This window comes from Poecilia reticulata, chromosome 13 (genome assembly GCF_904066995.2).
Source record: "Poecilia reticulata chromosome 13, P_reticulata-male-v2, whole genome shotgun sequence".
Classification (NCBI taxonomy): domain Eukaryota; kingdom Metazoa; phylum Chordata; class Actinopteri; order Cyprinodontiformes; family Poeciliidae; genus Poecilia; species Poecilia reticulata.
Window position 1 is genome coordinate 3,504,629 of NC_088842.1, and position 17,824 is coordinate 3,522,452.

The 17,824-nt window shown below is 40.7% G+C and overlaps 1 protein-coding gene across 10 annotated transcripts in view; it reads right to left on the reverse strand.

Moving 5' to 3' along the window:
• Positions 1 to 17,824, reverse strand: part of sgsm2 (small G protein signaling modulator 2) — a 180,601-nt gene that overhangs the window by 76,256 nt on the left and 86,521 nt on the right. For 8 of the 10 annotated variants that reach the window (XM_081614732.1, XM_081614728.1, XM_081614729.1 and 5 more), the window contains 2 exons: positions 17,387 to 17,555; positions 4,833 to 5,000 (listed from right to left, as the gene is read on the reverse strand). In XM_081614732.1, coding sequence (XP_081470858.1) covers positions 4,833 to 5,000; positions 17,387 to 17,555 — 337 coding nt within the window. Of the gene's footprint in view, positions 1 to 4,832; positions 5,001 to 10,355; positions 14,601 to 17,386; positions 17,556 to 17,824 lie in introns of those variants that run through there. The other 2 variants (XM_081614733.1, XM_081614731.1) reach the window with 2 other exon arrangements.

The window sequence follows — 17,824 nt, forward strand, 5'->3', positions numbered from 1 at the left end:
ACCAATAATAGGACGAGCAAGACTATTGCCTTTAATTACTAGTGTGGGAACAACAACTTCTGTTGTTGGGACTCCATCTGCAGCCAGTTTGAATGCGACTTCTATCCATCCCAAATATGGCATGTCTTGGCCATTGGCTGCAATGAGATTGAAAGTGTCACTGTTTTCAATGATCCCAGAAATGTCTTTCAAAGTCACATGTGGCAGGTGTTCTGCTTTCCATTGTTCACTTACTACAGTCACTTGTGAGTCCCACAATGCTGTAATTTGCTCACCTTGGGTATAGCAGTCAATCAGATATTTTTTTCCAACAAGTGGGGCAAATTTAACTTGCTGTTTCTTTTGTGGTGTGGCTCGGACGGTGCTACAAGAAGTTGTTGAGCACTGATTTTTATGTACAGCCCAGTGTTCATGTTGACATCCCTCAGAACAGCATAACACACTTTTACAAGATGAACATTGTAAAATGTTCGTCTCACCTTTAACCCACTTGCACCACAGTGTGCACAGAGTTGGGGCACTGCTGATGACACGGTCACTCCCTGCCCCGCTGGGGTAACCCTTGCTCGTTTAAAGCACTCCCTCTGAATTGGCCTGATCTCCTCATCCTGCAGCCAGCTGAGAAGTGTTCACTGCTGCCACACCTGAAGCAGTGAATGCAGTCCTCCAAATTTTCCTGCTGGCACTCCACAACTTCTCCTCTCCACAACTTCATTGTGGAGAGGGGACGTTGATTTCCATATCTCTGGTTGGGTGGAAGATGATCATGTTGTCCTGGGAGTGGTGATAAATAGTTGTGATGTGTTGGAGGGGGTTGCAAGTAGCTGTATTGCACAGGAGCTTGATGGAGACCATGATGTACTGCAGGCTTGTGTGTTAGTGATGGGTTGTGGTAAGCTGGCACTGATTGAGCTGGTGTCCAATCTGGTACTGATACTGGGTTTGGGTGCTGCCTCTGCAGATAAGAGGGCTGCTGCATAGACTCTTTAATAGAAGACACTTCAGCTTTCAGATCTTTAAGCAGGGTCATGTTTGCTTTCATCGCCTGCAGTTCTGAAAGAATATCTGTTTGACTCTTACTGTGACTCGACGGGCTTATTTTGTCCTTCTCAGTGGCGGTGTGGTCAGACTGAACAGAGTGCACAGTCACCGATCGCTGTGGTGCGTGCATTTTTTTCTTGTCCTGCCTCTCACTTTCATAGGCACATGCAATATTTAGTTTTTCAAATAAAAGTTAATCAGAAACACCAGCTTGCTCTAGAGATGGCTGAAGGTCACGTTTTATGTTATTATTCAGCAAACCGGTCATTACTGTATGGAGAAACATGTTCTGCACCAGCACTGGATCATAACGTAAGCCTGACTCTGACTCTTGTGATGCAAACAGAATCTTCTGTTGCAGGTCTAGAGTGCGGATGAGAAAACTCTGAGGAGTTTCTTTAACGCTCTGTGCTTCTGATGACAGCTGTTTATATAATTCTGTTGCACTTTTTCCTGATAATGGCAGCGCAGTATTCTTCTCAGGGTGGGGAGTGTAAGGTCATTTTTTCCCTCTAGGTAACTCCGCAACTGCATCCCTGGGACAATGGCCCTTATGGCAGCATCAGTCTCTGGAAAGCCTTTGAGGAGACCATGCTCAATTTGTCGTGCGAAACTGGAAAACGTGAGGCGATCTTTTTGTCCTGGGTCTCCAATTTGTCCAGATATTTTGAATTCTTTGTGCCATACAGCAGGGGCGTGACGTAGAGCCTAAGCTGGAATTCCAAGGCTGGACACGGCAGTCTGAACTTTATGTACATCCTCCTCGTGAGAATGTCTTATTTGGGATGGTACATGAGACTGAGAAGGTCTGGTTTCTGTGGACGTACTGCCCAATATCTCATCATATTCATTCTGCTGTTCATGTCATGCTACTTTAAATTCCTTTACTGGGCTATCTGTAGCCTCAGTTTGGAGCTCAGTTATTTTGTCTTTAAAGCAGAGAAGCTCTGACATTCCCAAATCCTCCAACATCGGGAACTCTTCACTCTGTAGATGATTACTAATCATTAAGATGAGTGATGTCCTGTTCTTTCCTGTCACATGTTCAAATTTTGACCAGGCAATGGTGAGAAAATCACACAGTTCTTTTAGGCTTTCTGCAGGCAGAGTGCACAAATGTCCTATTATCTCCAACTGTAATGCCTCTACCTCGGTTGACTCCATCTTCTTTTCCATAACTGATCAGTGTTCTATTGTAGCAGTAATTTGTTTGCTAAACCTCGGTTGCAGCACTCCTGGCACCTTAGGTTCACCTCAGATTGCTTTTGCCCTTGGTAGTAGAAACTCAGACTGCCAGACAGTTGTCCAGTAGATGTTGTCTGCCTGGGTAACTAAATTAAAGGGGAGCTGAATGAGTGAATGAGAGCTGGAGACGTCTGGTCCTAACAGAAGTCAAACTTCGTCTCACTCAATCTCAGCGGTGCCTCCAAAATGTTACGCCCCTGTAAAGTTCCCCTACATCCGATCAGACAAAACCAATCGAGATCAAACGATTAATAAACTCTTAAAACTTAAAATCTGAAAAGGTCGAACTTTTCAAGGATTATAAACAAACATAACCGGAAAAGTAACATTAAAGAAAATACATTTTAAACTTAATTAAACTGTATCGGCCTGTAGCTCTAGTGTAAAACTCTGTATCGGCCTGTAGCCATACCGTTCAGGCTTCTGAACGGTATGGGCGGTATGAACGGCTTCTGAACAACCCAAGTTGATAACAACTTGGGTTGTTATCAACCCAAGTTGATAACAACTTGGGTTATCCTTGTCCTCTCTGTTCCGGATGACATGGCGTCCCAGTGTTCCATAAAGAACTTCAAATCGTGACTCATCTGATCACAGAACAGTCTTCCATTTTGCCTCACTCGATTTTAAATGACTCCTGGCCCAGTGCAAATGGCTGAGCTTGTGAAGCTTGCTTAGAAATGGCACATTCTTTGCATTGTAGAGTTTCAGCTGGTAGCAACGGATGGCACGGTGGATTGTGTTCACTGACAATGCTTTCTGGAAGTATTCCTGAGGCCATGCTGTTATTTCCTTGACAGTGGCATTCCTGTTTGAGGTGCAGTGGCGTTTAAGGGCCCGGAGATCACAAGGATCCAGTAGAGTTTTACGGCCTTCACCCTTATGCACAACGATTGTGCCAAGTTCTCTGAATATTTTGATGATATTATGCACGGTTGATGATCATAACTTAAAAGTCTTTGTTATATTACGCTAGGTAACACCATTCTGGTATTGCTGCACTATCTTTCTGCGCAACCATGGTGGAATTGGTGATCCTCTTACCATCTTGGCTTCAGAGAGACACTGACACTCTAAGAAGCTCTTTTTATACCCAATCATGTTGTCAATTTTACATAAGAAAAACATCATACAGTAAAGAATTATGAAAACTGCAATAAACATTACATTTTGTCGAAAGCCATAATCAAAATCATAAAAACAAATGTACCTCAGATTAGAGATGTACAGTGTTAATTGGTCTTCCAGCTGTTTGTTATATGTTCAATTTCCTTTTTCCAGCCACTTATTGCTACTTGTCCCAAATTTTTTGGGATTTGTAGACACTGAAATTTTGAATCAACATATTTTTCCTTTAAAATGTTACATTTACTCAGATTAAACTTTTGATCTGCCATCTATGTTCTATTATGAATAAAATATTGACATTTGCCATCTCCACATCATTGCATTCAATTTTTATTCAGAATTTGTTTAGTGTCCAAACGTTTTTGGAATCCGGTTTGTATATTGCTGTCAGTGCCTGTTTGATGTTCTTGTTTTGAAATACAAGTAGATTCAAACTACAACTTGTGTTGGATTTTTTTTGTAGATTCAAGTGGCATCTAATGTTTTTTAAAGTGAATTTGCGAATTATTGATTACCAGTAGTATTTTTCAAAGGTTTTATTGGCTCTAGTGGCCTTTATTTGATAGTGAATTGACAGGAAAGTGGGTAATGAGAGAAGGGGGAAAACATGCAGCAAAGGCCAGGAAGTGAACCTGCAACAGTAGAGTTGAGGACTATGGTCTCCATATGTGAGTTATGCTTAACTCCTGCACCACTACAACACACCCTACCAGTAGTATTTTAAAATTCAGATTTTTATGTTGATCTGTGCTGAATTAACACATTCATAGCATTAACTTTTGATACTAAAAAACTAGTGTTAGGTAAATCAACACTGATGTGAGTTAAATTTCAACTTATTTCAACTCTCACTAATAACATTTTCAAAAGTGTTATTTTAACATAATCAAGACCAATATAGAAACTTTTAAAGTGTTGAATTCAACTTCCTAGGAGTATTGTAAGCTAAATAAAACACACTCATTTCATTTTGCTTCATCCTGCTCACTGCAGCTTCACAGAGGCAGGTTTAGGGAGGTCACAACCTGTAACAGTCATCTTCCATTTGCTCTTTATTTCAGAGGGAGCAACACAGAAGTTGACATTTAATGTGGATGAACATGTCAGATGAGATGAACTATATTGCTGCTGTGTGAAGTTTCCATCTTCTCAACAGGGGTATCAAGAATTTTAATTAAAATGCGATCACATTGTTCTGTCTGACAACATCACAGACTTCAGGTCTGAGACTCTGATCAGAGCATGACATAGTATGGACAGCTCATCCAGCACACTGTTATTGTTAGCCAGACAGAAAGCAGAATAAAGCTTTCAACTCTGAGAATCTGCTTGGTTTTCAGCAACAACAAAACAGGAGAAAACTGTTGGGTCAGTGCAGTGCAAGTAGGGGAAAAAACAACTTAAAACATAAGAATCACCTGGAGTTGTCCACAATGTGCTGGACTATCTTATCCAAAACCTTCTCAAAGAGAGCCGTACGGACCCAGATGTGTTTGATGGCCTGGGCAGAGAGAGGCTGAGGGGGGCGGCTGGTGGTGGAGGAGCCTTGTCTTCTCAGGGGCTCATGGCCAACGCTCTGGGCTCTCCTGTAGGGCACAGAGTACATCAGGTAACAACCGGCCTGGAGACGGGCTGGACCAGCCACTCACCTGCTCTCACTTTCAGTAAAACCAGGAAGATAGAGCGCATCATCCCAGTCCTTCCACTGGCTCCATGTAGCTCAGGGAATTTATTTTAAAATACTGAACAGCTCAGCATCAAAACACATTACAAAATACACAATACTGTTGTTGTATCAGTCTTCCAGACTTGTCTGATCATCTGGTTCTGGTCTGCTCTGCATCAACAGAACTAGAACCAGAACCAAACATGGAAAGTCGCATTCAGTTTTTATATTTCTCTAATCTGTAACATCTTTCTCTAATCTGATGTACATTTGTTTTATGATTTTGATTATGGCTTTCGACAAAATGTAATGTTTATTGCATTTTTCATAATTGGTATGATGTTTTTCTTATGTAAAGCACTTTGAACTGCTTATTGCTGAAACATGCTATACAAATAAACTTGATTGGACTTGACCAGTCACATGAGGTCAGTCAACAAATGTGAGGCAGAGTACTCACAGAGGCAGGGCAGCAGTTCTTCACTGAGACATCCACGACCAACAAACACTCACACATAAAGACAATGCAGTATGCCACTTAAGCTAGTTTTTGGACTGAGTGAAGATTCCTGGAGAGAACCCATGTTCTCTCCAGGAATCCTCCACAGAGCATATGATTCTCTGTGGAGGATCACAACTGTTTAGCATGCTGAATAACAGCTTTATAGAATCACTAGTCTGGAATTGCCTTCCTGTGCAATTTCACTCAAAACATTTCTCCCATACAGCACAGTCTGGGCGTTCTCCCCTTCACTCAGATTTTCAACTAGGCCAATCAGCAAACAGAGAAGTTGTAAATGACGTTGATTTTCTGCTCTGTTTTAGAATTGCAGTCTGCCTTTAGCTAAAGAGCAATGGCAGCAGAGGAAGTGAACGAAGCCGTTCAGTCAATGCTGGCCACGCTTCCAAATATTAAATTGACATTAACATCTGCCTTGTTCTCTCTTTGCAATGTAGGACACTTGTTTACAGTGCAGGCAATTTATGGTAAACTTCAGTGTTGAACTGGCACACAGACAAACATTAGCGTTTGGGTAAATTTAAAATCTCAACAGAGGCATACCTCCTGAAATCATAGCTCAAACTCTGTTGATGAAACAGAATCATCCACAGAGTAGAATAGTGATTCTACTAGGCTCCAGAATCACTATTTCTGTTTAAGTGACAATAAAGCTTTAATTGAGATGAGGGCTAAAACAAATAACTCATTTCTTATGAGGGGACATGATAAAAAGCATCCTTCCATGCTCATCATCTCAGTAGATTATATATAAAATATTCGTTACCTCACACATTTTTAGATGTTAAAGGATTTTCACTCAACCAGAAAGCAGTGGTGGGAAGTAACGAAGTACTGTACTTAAGTACAGTTTTCGTGTATCTGTACTTTACTTAAGTAGATTTAATAATGGGGACTTTCTACTTTTACTCCACTACATTTTACAGTAAGTATCTGTACTTTCTACTTCACTACATTTCTACAAAACTGTCGCGTTACTCGTTACATCGAAGTCGCGTTGCTCTTTTCTTCCGTTAAAATGTGAAGTTCAGGGATTTAAGGTGGCGCCGTAAAATCCGAGCAATAACGTGACTTAGTGTCTGTTGTCACCCATCGCCTCCACCTTTACTCGCACTCCGAGCTCCAGACATGCGCAGTGGTTTTCTCTGAGCGGGAGGAGATGTTTGTCTATAATATAATAGCGCTGCATAAATTGATATGGCGACATGTAAAATCAGCAGCGCTTCGCTTTCACAGACGGTGGGACTTCGTCCAACTTTTACCGTCACTTGGAAGAAAAGCTTAAAGAAAGGTAAGATCTATGCTAGCAAAGCTAGCTGTACTGAGACACATGTTGCATCTGATGAAAAAAAGTTGTCACTCATGCGCTGAATTACTGTGTGGAGGTGTTGACTGAAGTGTCGCATATATGGGACAACGCTGTGACCAAAGTTCACAGCGTTGAACTTTTTATTTATTTAATCGCTGAATAAGTAAAAGTTGAACGTATGAACACAGAGCATGCTCATTGCTCATTGATTGATTTCGTCTCCTGTCATGGTGGTAAACATTGCAGTGGGAGGGAGGGTGAGAACAGTCACGGTGCTCATTCTGCTTAGTTACTTGTTGCGCCGTTGGACAGTGTTCATATTTGAACGTTATTTACCGTTAATTGCGATGTTTCAGTTGTGGTTTCTGACATATGCAATATGGGCAACCGCCCAGGGCGTTATTTTTCTAGGAATAGCAGGAGACCTCTGCGGATTGTAGCACAGCGATGAAAGCAAAACAGAATGAAGTGAGTTTTAATTGATACTGGTTAAATATATTTCAGCTCTAAGTATTTAATATCTAGGTGTTTTTATGGGAATGTGGATCTTTCAGATCAGTCTGAAAACCCATTTTGATAGGTAAACTTAATGTTACTGTGTCATTTAGCGCAGGGCGCTGGTCTTGGGTTCGGTGGTCTTGACTACAACTCTGCTACATGGCTCCTTGGTTGCATGGCCTCCACCCCGCCCGCACCTTCTTTACATCCCCTTTCAGTTAGATTTCTTTCTAAATAAATGTGACTAATGAAGTTCATGTTATGTTAGGACAGGAGACAAAATGTTTCCATCCCTGAAATTATGATTCATAGAATCACATATCTAAGTCTAAACTGTTACAGAGAATAAACACAATAAGAACATGTTTAATCTGTGGTAGTGTTAATTAAAATGGCACATTTCTGATGTATTAAAATTAAATACGATTGGCACACTTAATGATATTAGCGATTAGGTAATGCATTCAGCAAGTACTTTTACTTTTAATACTTAAGTATTTTTAAAAGCCAGGACTTTTTTACTTTTACTTAAGTAAAATGTTAATGTGGTACTTTGACTTTTACTTGAGTACATTTTTGACTGTGTATTTGTACTTTTACTTAAGTAAATTTTTTGAGTACTTTCTCCACCACTGGTTATTTGGCATCTCTGAGCATTCGATGAGTGACGGGAGTGCAATCTGGACCTTCCCATCCATAGATTCAATCTGAAATCCATCTGCCCTCTTGCCAGACAATTCAATCATGCCTGAGCATGTTCGAAGGTGATATGTGAAGGGTTTGCTCTTTACTTTAAATTGTTCAAAGAACTCTGGCCTAGCTAAAGAGCGATTACTCTGGTCATCCAAGATGACATAAGTTTTGATTGCCATGTGCCTGGAATGACTGGGATAAACCTTTGCAAGGCAGATTTTTGAACATGATCGCCCCATTGCACTTGGACCACAAACTTCTGTACAACTGTTTGAAACAATATCCTCACTGACTTGACTGTCAACCTCCCCGCCATTGTCTTGCTGGGCTGAAGGAGCTTTAGATGACTTGGGGGATGGCTCAGGATGCATGACAGTATCATGATTTACACTGTTGCACTCAGAACACTTTAAGAAGACTTTGCAATCTCGAGCGAAATGTGAGACAGAGGAGCAACACTTAAAACAAATCCCTTTCTCCTTCAGAAAGGCCATTTTGTCACTGTAGGATTTATTCCTGAACACCCTGCACCTTTTGAGAGGATGTGGTTTATTGTGTAGCGGACAGGTCTTGCTGAAATCATCATTGGTTGAGACATCAGTTTTTGAAACCAAAACTGGTTTGTTTGAGTAAAACTCCTACTGATTCCTCTCTCTGATTTGACAAATGTTACTGTGTTTCCTTGACTCATGAAACTTGGGTCATTTCTCTTCTTTGCTTCATAGCGCACAAAGTCAGAAAAGTAGTCAAAGGGAGGGAAGCGACCCTGGTTTTGTTCTTTATACCACGAGCCTGCAGATATCCATTTCTCTTGTAGCGCAAAAGGAAGCTTTGCAATTATTTGTCTGATTCCAGATATACAAGTCCTGTGAGATATCCATCCTCTTTGGCTCCTTGAGTCTCCATTAGTAAATCTCCAAGGTCTCGTAACCTGACATTATCCTTAGCTGAGATTGTGGGGAAATTTTCCAGTCTTTGAAACAGAGACCTTTCAATGATCTCTGGAGCAGCATAACACTCACGTAGTCTATCCCATGCTTTATTCAAAGCTGTTTGAGGATCTCCAACATGAACTGAACGTAGCCGTTTACGTTTAACAGGAATGAGGTCCAATTCCTGAGTTGCTGTGAGTCGAACCTCACTAATAGCACTGTTAAAGGAAGAATACCAGGCTTGATAATTTTCAGGCTTATCATCGAAATGGTAAAGACCTGAACTGACAAGGTCTCGCCTGGCCAAAAACTCTGCTAATGGCTCAGATGTCGATATCCTATTAACTGGTTCTCTAGACCTGGCAGCCAATGGGACATAATTAGAATAAAAAGGTTGGCAGTCTTTTTCGCTGTAAGATTTTAGATGAGGTTTGGGTGAAAACACTGGTTCATGTGCTTCAACGTTTTCAGACTTCTCAGATTTCACAAAGTGTGTTGCTTCTGGAAGGTCCTTAGCATGTGCGTCAGCATGCTGTGGAGAAGCTTGATCTGAGTTCTTAAGGTCAATTTGAGACTGAACATACTCGCTAGTGCGTTCAATTTTCACCTTGTCCGAATCAGACATTCCTGTTTCATCCAAAACTTGAACTGCCTCAGCCTGTTCTAAGACTTCAGCTGCTGCTGCAGCAGCCTTATATTGACACTTTAACATTTCCAACTCTGTGTCAATTTTTACAGTTTCCAGTTGACTTTGAGCATCCCTTTTTGCTTTTTCTGCTTCTTTGCCTTTTCCAGCTTAAGTTTAGCTTCATGGCTTGCATACGATGCTCTTACCTTGGCAGCCTCTGCTTTGGCTCTAGCTTGAGCTACACTGGCAAGATTTAGATGTCTTCGTACTGGAGGACAAAGATGACCTGCTGCTCGATGCCATTTTAACCACTTGAAACCTTTGAGTTTTGCTTTTTCACTGTAATGTTTTTATCAAGAGTGTATCAACTCTGACTAAACATCGAGTTAAACCACAGCAAATAATGAGAGGGAGACGTAGAGTAAGGTTGACCATTTACTGTTGGCTTCCTCTTACATGCTGCGGTGAAAACTGCAGACAAAATGAACACAAAACAATACAAAACTTAGTTCTGTGAGCAAACCTGACATACAGTCCATAAATTTAACATAAATATGTGCTCTGCAGTCAACTGAAATGTACCATGAGCGGTCGAATGAAAAAACATCAGTCACAATAATGACACATTAGCAGTTTAACAAAATAATATCTGGCACATCTTAAGTTGCATATATCTTAACATAAACATCACTTACAGCATTGCTTCAGCTGAGCTTTCCCGTGGATGACAAAGGATTAAACGCCGAAGACAAAACAACATCTAGCCATGCTTGCTGCAGCTCTAAAAAAAAAACCCAGGAAGCGACCGAACAGAAAGTCAGACACACACAATACAATGGCTCTTCAAAACAAAAGCCTTCAAATCCACTACAGCCACAAACAACCAAAAATGCCATCATACTCACTACATTCACATAATATCAAAGAAAAAATGCTGTAAAACAGCACAGTAACTGTAACAGTAAAAGTGCTGATCCTTCGTGTCTTTGCATGTGCTAAATGAAAATGGGCGCTTTCTTCTTCCTTAGATTTCTGCGGCAGCTTGCATCCATTTATGTTGCACTACTGCCATCTATCGGATCCTAATATCTATACCTCAAATTCTCATAAAGATCCCAGTATTATTATTTTTTTTTTAAATCTTCTTTTTTACCCTCAATGCTATTTAACTGATCAACAACATTCTCAAATTTCAATTCCCTATTAAAACATAATTCCGTTTTAATGGGCGCTTTCTTCTATTTCCAATTTTGACTTCCAATGATTCACTTCCTGCTAAAGAGCCCCCTGGTGGTTGAAGAAAAATCCACATATAAGCCGCACCAGGCTATAAGCTTAGGAAAAAAGTAGCAGCTTATAGTCCGGAAAATACGGTATATGAAAAAAAAATCTAAATGCTCTCTGGTATTGTTCAGGGGGCCGGACCAAATGTGGAGGCAGGCCGGATCCGGCCCGCGGGCCGTAGTTTGGGGACCACTGCCATAGCTGGTTGATGATAGTCATGTTGAATTCACTGAGCAGTCAATGAAAACATGGGCTTGTCCTCCACCCAAATTAGGGGATGCTCAGGGTTGTTCAGTATGCTGTCTATTATTTGAAACATCTTTCACTGAAAAAACAGTTTTAGATTCCAGGGCTCTCACCAGAACAGACATCCTTCTTTATTAGCTTGTTTGGTCTTTTAAGTCATTGGATCTGATGCTGCTACCCCAGCAGGAGATTGTTGGGGAGACTACACTCTCCATAACAAAATAAAACAACATATGCAACATCTTGGTGAAAAAACTGAAGACCCAGGCTTGCTCAAGAGGTACAGTCTGCTTTGTCCCTTCTTGTAGATGGCTTCATTTTTGCATTTGTTTGTGGTCTGTCAAGTATTCACTTATCCAGATGATTGTCAAGCTGCACTTCTGTCTTCTGGAGAGTCTGAAATAGTAAATTAGACTGAATCGCTTTAAATGTGCCTACAGAGATGACAGATCACAATCCTCACAGTGGATTGTAAGGATTGACTTCTGCTTTGTCCAGAAGTCAGTGGGTTGGCTGAAGAAAGTGCATGATGGCATCTTCAACTATAATTCTATGGTGATAAGCAAACTGCAGGGGTCCTGATATGTGTTAGTTTGCTTACTCAGGGGGACCAACAGTAGTCTCTTCATCCTCATTTCTGTTCTGTTGCTCCATGCCACATGCTCTCCAAGCTTTCGCTCAAGCAAAGAAAAAAACGATAATGTGCTTAGACAAGTATAAGTCTTGTAGTTGATGTTTCTAACATTTTCTCTGATACAGCAGCTGACAAATAGTTGAAATATTGGAAGTGCAGCAGAAAGTGAGCCATGGTAAAATTCTCTAGGTGTTATCATAAACACCTGGGTGTTGGTGGCCATTCAGTGAGTTGCCGGTTTGATAAACCTTTTCCTTTTTGTCCTTGGGCAAGACACTTCACCCACCTTGCCTGCTGGGCGTTCAGAGGGTTTGCTGGCGCCAACGCATAACAGCCTTTCCTCTGTCAGACTGGCTCAGGGCAGCTGAGACTACGGTCCAGTAGCTAGGCACCATCAGTGAATGTGTGTGTGAATGGATGAATGATTGAATGTATGAAGTGCTTTGGGGTCCTCTGAACTTGATAAAACACTATACAAATACAAGACATTTACCAGAAATTGATCGGGGCGTTGTATCAGGTTAAATAACCCTGATGATAATAACCCTATTCTCAATATAGACCACATCTTACTGCTAATATTTCAATATTCTCGCTGCAGAGGTATTTTATTCCCTTGTATGTTCTGAAAAGAAAAAAGCTTTTACTGACAAACACTGCTGATCATCTCTCTTATTTCTTCTTCTCCTCTTCCAATCTTGGACTCCCTGTGTTATCATTATACCATGCTGTGAAATGTTGGAGCCAAGGATACAATCCTGCAGCCATGTCTAAGTGAAACATAATTTTACACACACATCAGTGCTTGAAGTTCATCCATTTTATTTTCCATATTTCTCATTTACCAAGTAGAAGTGATAGAACAAATGGTTTGCACATCACCCTTCTCTTTCTCTGCTTTTCTCTTACTCTGTATCCACAAATCCTTCTCTTTAAAGGATTTGGGGTCAAGGTTGCATTGCATTGTAATTGTCTTCATGTATCTCTGACACTTCATATCCATCACTACACCCATCTGTGTGCTGACTCTTTGTCTTTTGGTCAAAAAAGAATAACTTCAGTTATTATTTACCTCTCAACTGAAGGTAAAAGCCTTCTGACAGGTTTAAGCAAGCAAACAGAAACTTAATTTCAGCCTGCTTATCCCTCTTAGCACCAAACCCCATCTTAAACCGACATAAACACAGCAGACATCACCTCCTGCTCTGCTATGATTACCAGTCCCTTCTTTTCCTCTGCTGATCTTTGCTCTTTTTCCCACCAAGCCCTTTGTTTTTTGTTTTATTTTTTCACTCATCTTTTTGTGATCCTAATGGAGCAGATCATGTTACCATGGAAACCAGGGCAAAAGGGAGATAGAGCCCTGAGGTAGTATGACAGGAAGATGGAAGTTAACATAACTCAGTGTGCGTGCGTGCGTGTGGGTGTCTGGGTGTGTGTCTGTGTGTGTTTGAAAGCAGGGATTCTGGATTCTGGATGTGAGTTGTGGAAAGCAGATCTCCACACATCTACAGGCTTCCATGTTGTGTGCAGTCTGTCTGGAGAAGTTAAGGCCAACCAGCTGCGACTTAACACCGCAGATTTATCACAAGTGTCTCAAATTAAACTCCCCATCCATATTCATCTTGTACTTTTCTTCTTTGAGGTATTAGCTGGAGAGACAGCACTGAAGCCACATTGGTGGACTGTTTATGACACCCAAAGCTTTCTGTCCTCCATCTCACTGCAGCCCTGCAGAGATGTGGAAACAAGTGATACAAGCTAATGGACAATTAATGGGGTTCTACACAGCTCAGCTGGTAGCTAAGTGCCTGCAGATCAAGCAGCTTATCATCTTTGTTTTGAGCGCGCGCACACACACACACAGCAAGACACAATTATACACACCTCTCATGGACATGAACGCCTGGTTGCAGTCCCCAGGCTTTTCTCAGAGTTTACACAAACTGTTCAGCTTTAAAGATGCAGTCCACTCAGTTGTCAGGTGAATTAGTGTCAGTTATACAGAGAGCATCACATGCTGCACAAAGCATGCCCAGAAAAGGATTAATAAAACTAGCATTAAAATGGAAAATATAGTTAGAACTCAGTTATGTAGAACCTTGCAAAAGTATTTATGATGTCTACTTTTTGATGTATGAAAATCTGAAAAGTGTGTGTTTGCTCATCTAAACAATTTTAAAATTTTTCCAGTTTCACATAGGTCTATCGCGATACACGATAAATCAATTAATCACATAATAAATTAAACCTATCGACCTCATTTTAATTATCGGCTTTATCGTCTCTTCCTGTCTTTTTTTCTTTCTGTTGATGACACTGAATGAAAAAAGGCTCAACTCCGGTGCTCTTCCTTAGTGTAATGTCCAGCACACACTACACGAGTTGTTGACGGACTGTCGGCCCATTTTCAAAACCTGACAGAAATCCCAGGTATACCGGTTTGATCGGGTTCGTCGTGCCGTGTGGTGTCCAGCCACATGGGCACAAAATAATGGCTACAAGTCCAGTTAACTAATTTTAAAACCATGCATTAATCAATGAATGGTTGCCACATGCATCTACCTGTGATGCATGTGGCAAGAGTCAGCGTAAAGTCCTGACTGAATGAAAATCATTATAACCTATTTTATGTCACGTTAAAAAAGAACAGCTGAAAACCTACCGGGTTTATCAACTGCGGTAGCAATTTGGCTCCAGTTCCTCCCCTTGTCATTTCTATATTCTTTGCACGAAATGTTGAATAAATATTAATGTTGGTTCCACATATCATCTCCAATGTCCTCTGGACTTCGGGTTGAGCCGTGTCAGCTGTTTGGGATTCCCCTCCGTAATTTCCCCTCAGAAAGCACAGAGGAGAACCCGCGCTTTCTGATCGGCTAGCTGTCACATTCAACGGGCTGCATTGACGCTTCCAGTCGGGGGAAATCCGTGATTTGGATCGGAGCGGCCACGACGATCCACCGTAACACACCACACACTGCAGGATGATCGGTTACCAAATCACCAGCGGCCAACGTTCTAAGATTGTCATAAGGGGAAAATAGGGGCAAAAAACCGTGCAGTATGAACTACTGAATTAGGTTGTCGGATGCGCCCATCTTCTCTATTTAAATCTCGTGATTAATGAAGGGCAATATAGTATACAGATTTCATATCTGCACTCTTTTGGTTGAATGCAGTATTTATTTCCACTTTGGCTTTATGTTTAGCTTTTATTCAAGCACGTTTTTTGTTAATGGAGACTGAGAATCCATTTTATTTTTATTTTTGGTTGTTTTGTTTATTTAGTTTATTAGTTCCAGTGTTATGTGTTCTTTTGAAAATAAAGCGTATTTATCTATGGCAGGAAATCGCATGCATTATGAGTCATTTCCATTAAATCAGTGTCAAAAGGTCTCAAAACAATATTATCGTTTATCGCAATAATTTTTTAGACAATTAATCGCTCTACAAAATTTGTTATCGTGACAGGCCTAGTTTCACATTTGGACTCAGTTCTGGACTTTGACTGAGCTATTCTACATTGTAAAGTGTATCCTAGAAGGTATCCTGTGATACCACAGCTCAGGTTCTACTACCTGATCTGTGGATCTGCAGCTCCTCCAGAGTTACCATGAGCCCATTGGCTGCTTCTCTGACTGCTCTCCTGGCCTTGCTAGTTTAAGTCTCATGCAGCTCTATGGAGCCTCCACAGTAGCTCCTTGTTTCAGATTTCTTTTATGTTAATCATTTTCAGTTTTCTCAAAATGCTTTTATGCTTAAACCTAAAATTAATGAAAAATGTAAAAAAATGTCCTTAAAGGGTTAGGATTGTGTAAAATTAGCTTTTTTGATCTTTACATCATGTTATAATAATGATGTAAAGATCAAAAACATACTTGGAGTGATGCTTTGAGGCTTTCATGCATGTTTTAAAAAATCATTTAATCTCTATGACAACCATTCAGCTGTGCCCAACGTTAAGACGTATTATTGAGACACAAATGAGACGCAGCTCCTCAGAGCTGGAATTTCTAAGTTTGTGACCTTCTGCTTCACAGTGCACCCTTCCACCATGACTTCCCAGTTCAGCTCCTTCAGACTAGCCAGCAGCAGTTAGGAAACACCTGGTGGAACTGTACATATGCTGAGGTAAGGTAAAGTAAGGCAATATTATTTATATAGCACAGTTTCAGCAACAAGGCAATTCAAAGTGCTTTATATGAGCTACTTCTCAGTGAAACGCTGGTAAACATGTTAAACATGTTGTAGAGAAGTGATGTGGTGATGACTTCCTGAAGGTGAAGAGTCAGAAAGAGCAGCACTAAATGAACTATTTGTTGTTGTATCAGGTAGTTTACCTGCCAAGCAGTGGCTAAGTGGCAAAACTATTTGTTTTGCTATCAAAAAAATTCTGGGAGTGATTCCAGCTTCCTCTTGATACAAGTTGATGTGCCCCTGAATGAAATTAATAATTATTGAGGTGACAGGAGCACACGTCTTTGACACCTGGGTGGTGGGTGTGTCGAGGTGGGCGTGACTGTCACTAAGGTATGAATGGGAGTCTTAATGGCGCGCTGGCTTTGTGTGTATGAGGAAGTGGGTGTGCCGGGATGGTTATAATTTCTGTTGAATGTGCTGTAATGCCGTTAACTGTTGGCACCATTTCATTGCTTGGCCTGGTCAGTATGTGTCAGTCTGTGTAAAGTCTGAAATATGACAGTCAAAGTGGAAGAAACTGGTGATTGTGACTAAACAAAGAAGCGGCCTGGAGTGTATCGAAGCACACGTTGGACAGTTTGAAATTCCCTGAGTTAACCCAGTGCGGCCCTCTACAACACCTGTAAATAACAGCTTAATTGGAAAATTCTCCTTGTTCATTGGGCCAACAGTGACTCCTAGTGGTTAATTTAAGCATTAATTTTTAAGAACGGTAGATTTTTTCTTTGTTTATTCTGTGGTTACCTAGCAACACCCTGCAAGATGAGACAACGTTACATTATAAAGAAACCCGGACAAAATCTTTAAAATAGCGCCCTCGGAAAGCAGAATGAGGTATAAATATATGTTATTGTGATTTGTAATAAGAAATGTTATAGTTTTATTTAAGAAACAGTAGAATGTCGCGGTTTATAAACAAAACTGTATATTGATGAGTTAAAGGACATAACGTATTCTTTTTTGTGTATAACTGAATATTGATATGTTGGTTTTATACAACGGTTCTGTGTTCTTTTGTTTTATACTACAGTTTTCACGGTGTCAATGGAAAGAAAGGTTGAGATTAAATTGCACCCGTTTGAAACTCCCTGCGTCTGGCTATTCAGTCCGAGAGGCCGCTACAACACCATTAGTTTGCTGCACATCTAGCAACTAATCTCAAGTTGTGTACTCATCTACATATTGGTGTATGAATACATCTTGGTGAAATACAGCCTGTTTACAACTTAAATACACAATGATAATGTGAAACTATAAATGGCTCTTTAACCTAGTTTAGTGAACAACCTATCACTGCTGTGCTGGTATAGATACAAGAATGAGGAAAGGACAGGAATGGCCCACAGATGTGGGACCAACCTGGTGAGATCAGCCTGCTGCTGGAGCTGCTCCTGGACTTTCCGACAGATCTCGCCAGCTGTGTCGTACACTTTGCCAACCTTAGTGAAGAGGGCGGCTATCTTGTCACTTCGTAGAAAGCCGGCTGCACGTCTCTTCAGAAGGTGACTCAGGCAGGCCTCGATGGCAGCTGCGGACATGAACAGAAAGTATGCTAGAAAAGGCAGGCAACCAAACAAAAGATGCAATATGTTCAACAGAATGTTTCTTTAATCTCTCCTGCGAATTTCAAAGAGAAGGGTTAGATTAAACAAGCCACTCCAATTTTAAAAATATTTATTTGCATTTTAACCAAAGTAAATAACTGAAACTGTTTGTGTAATGTAAAGTAAAAATGATGTATTTTGAATGCTAGTGATATTGGTGAAGGAGAAGAAAAAGAGAAACATGATGTGCTAT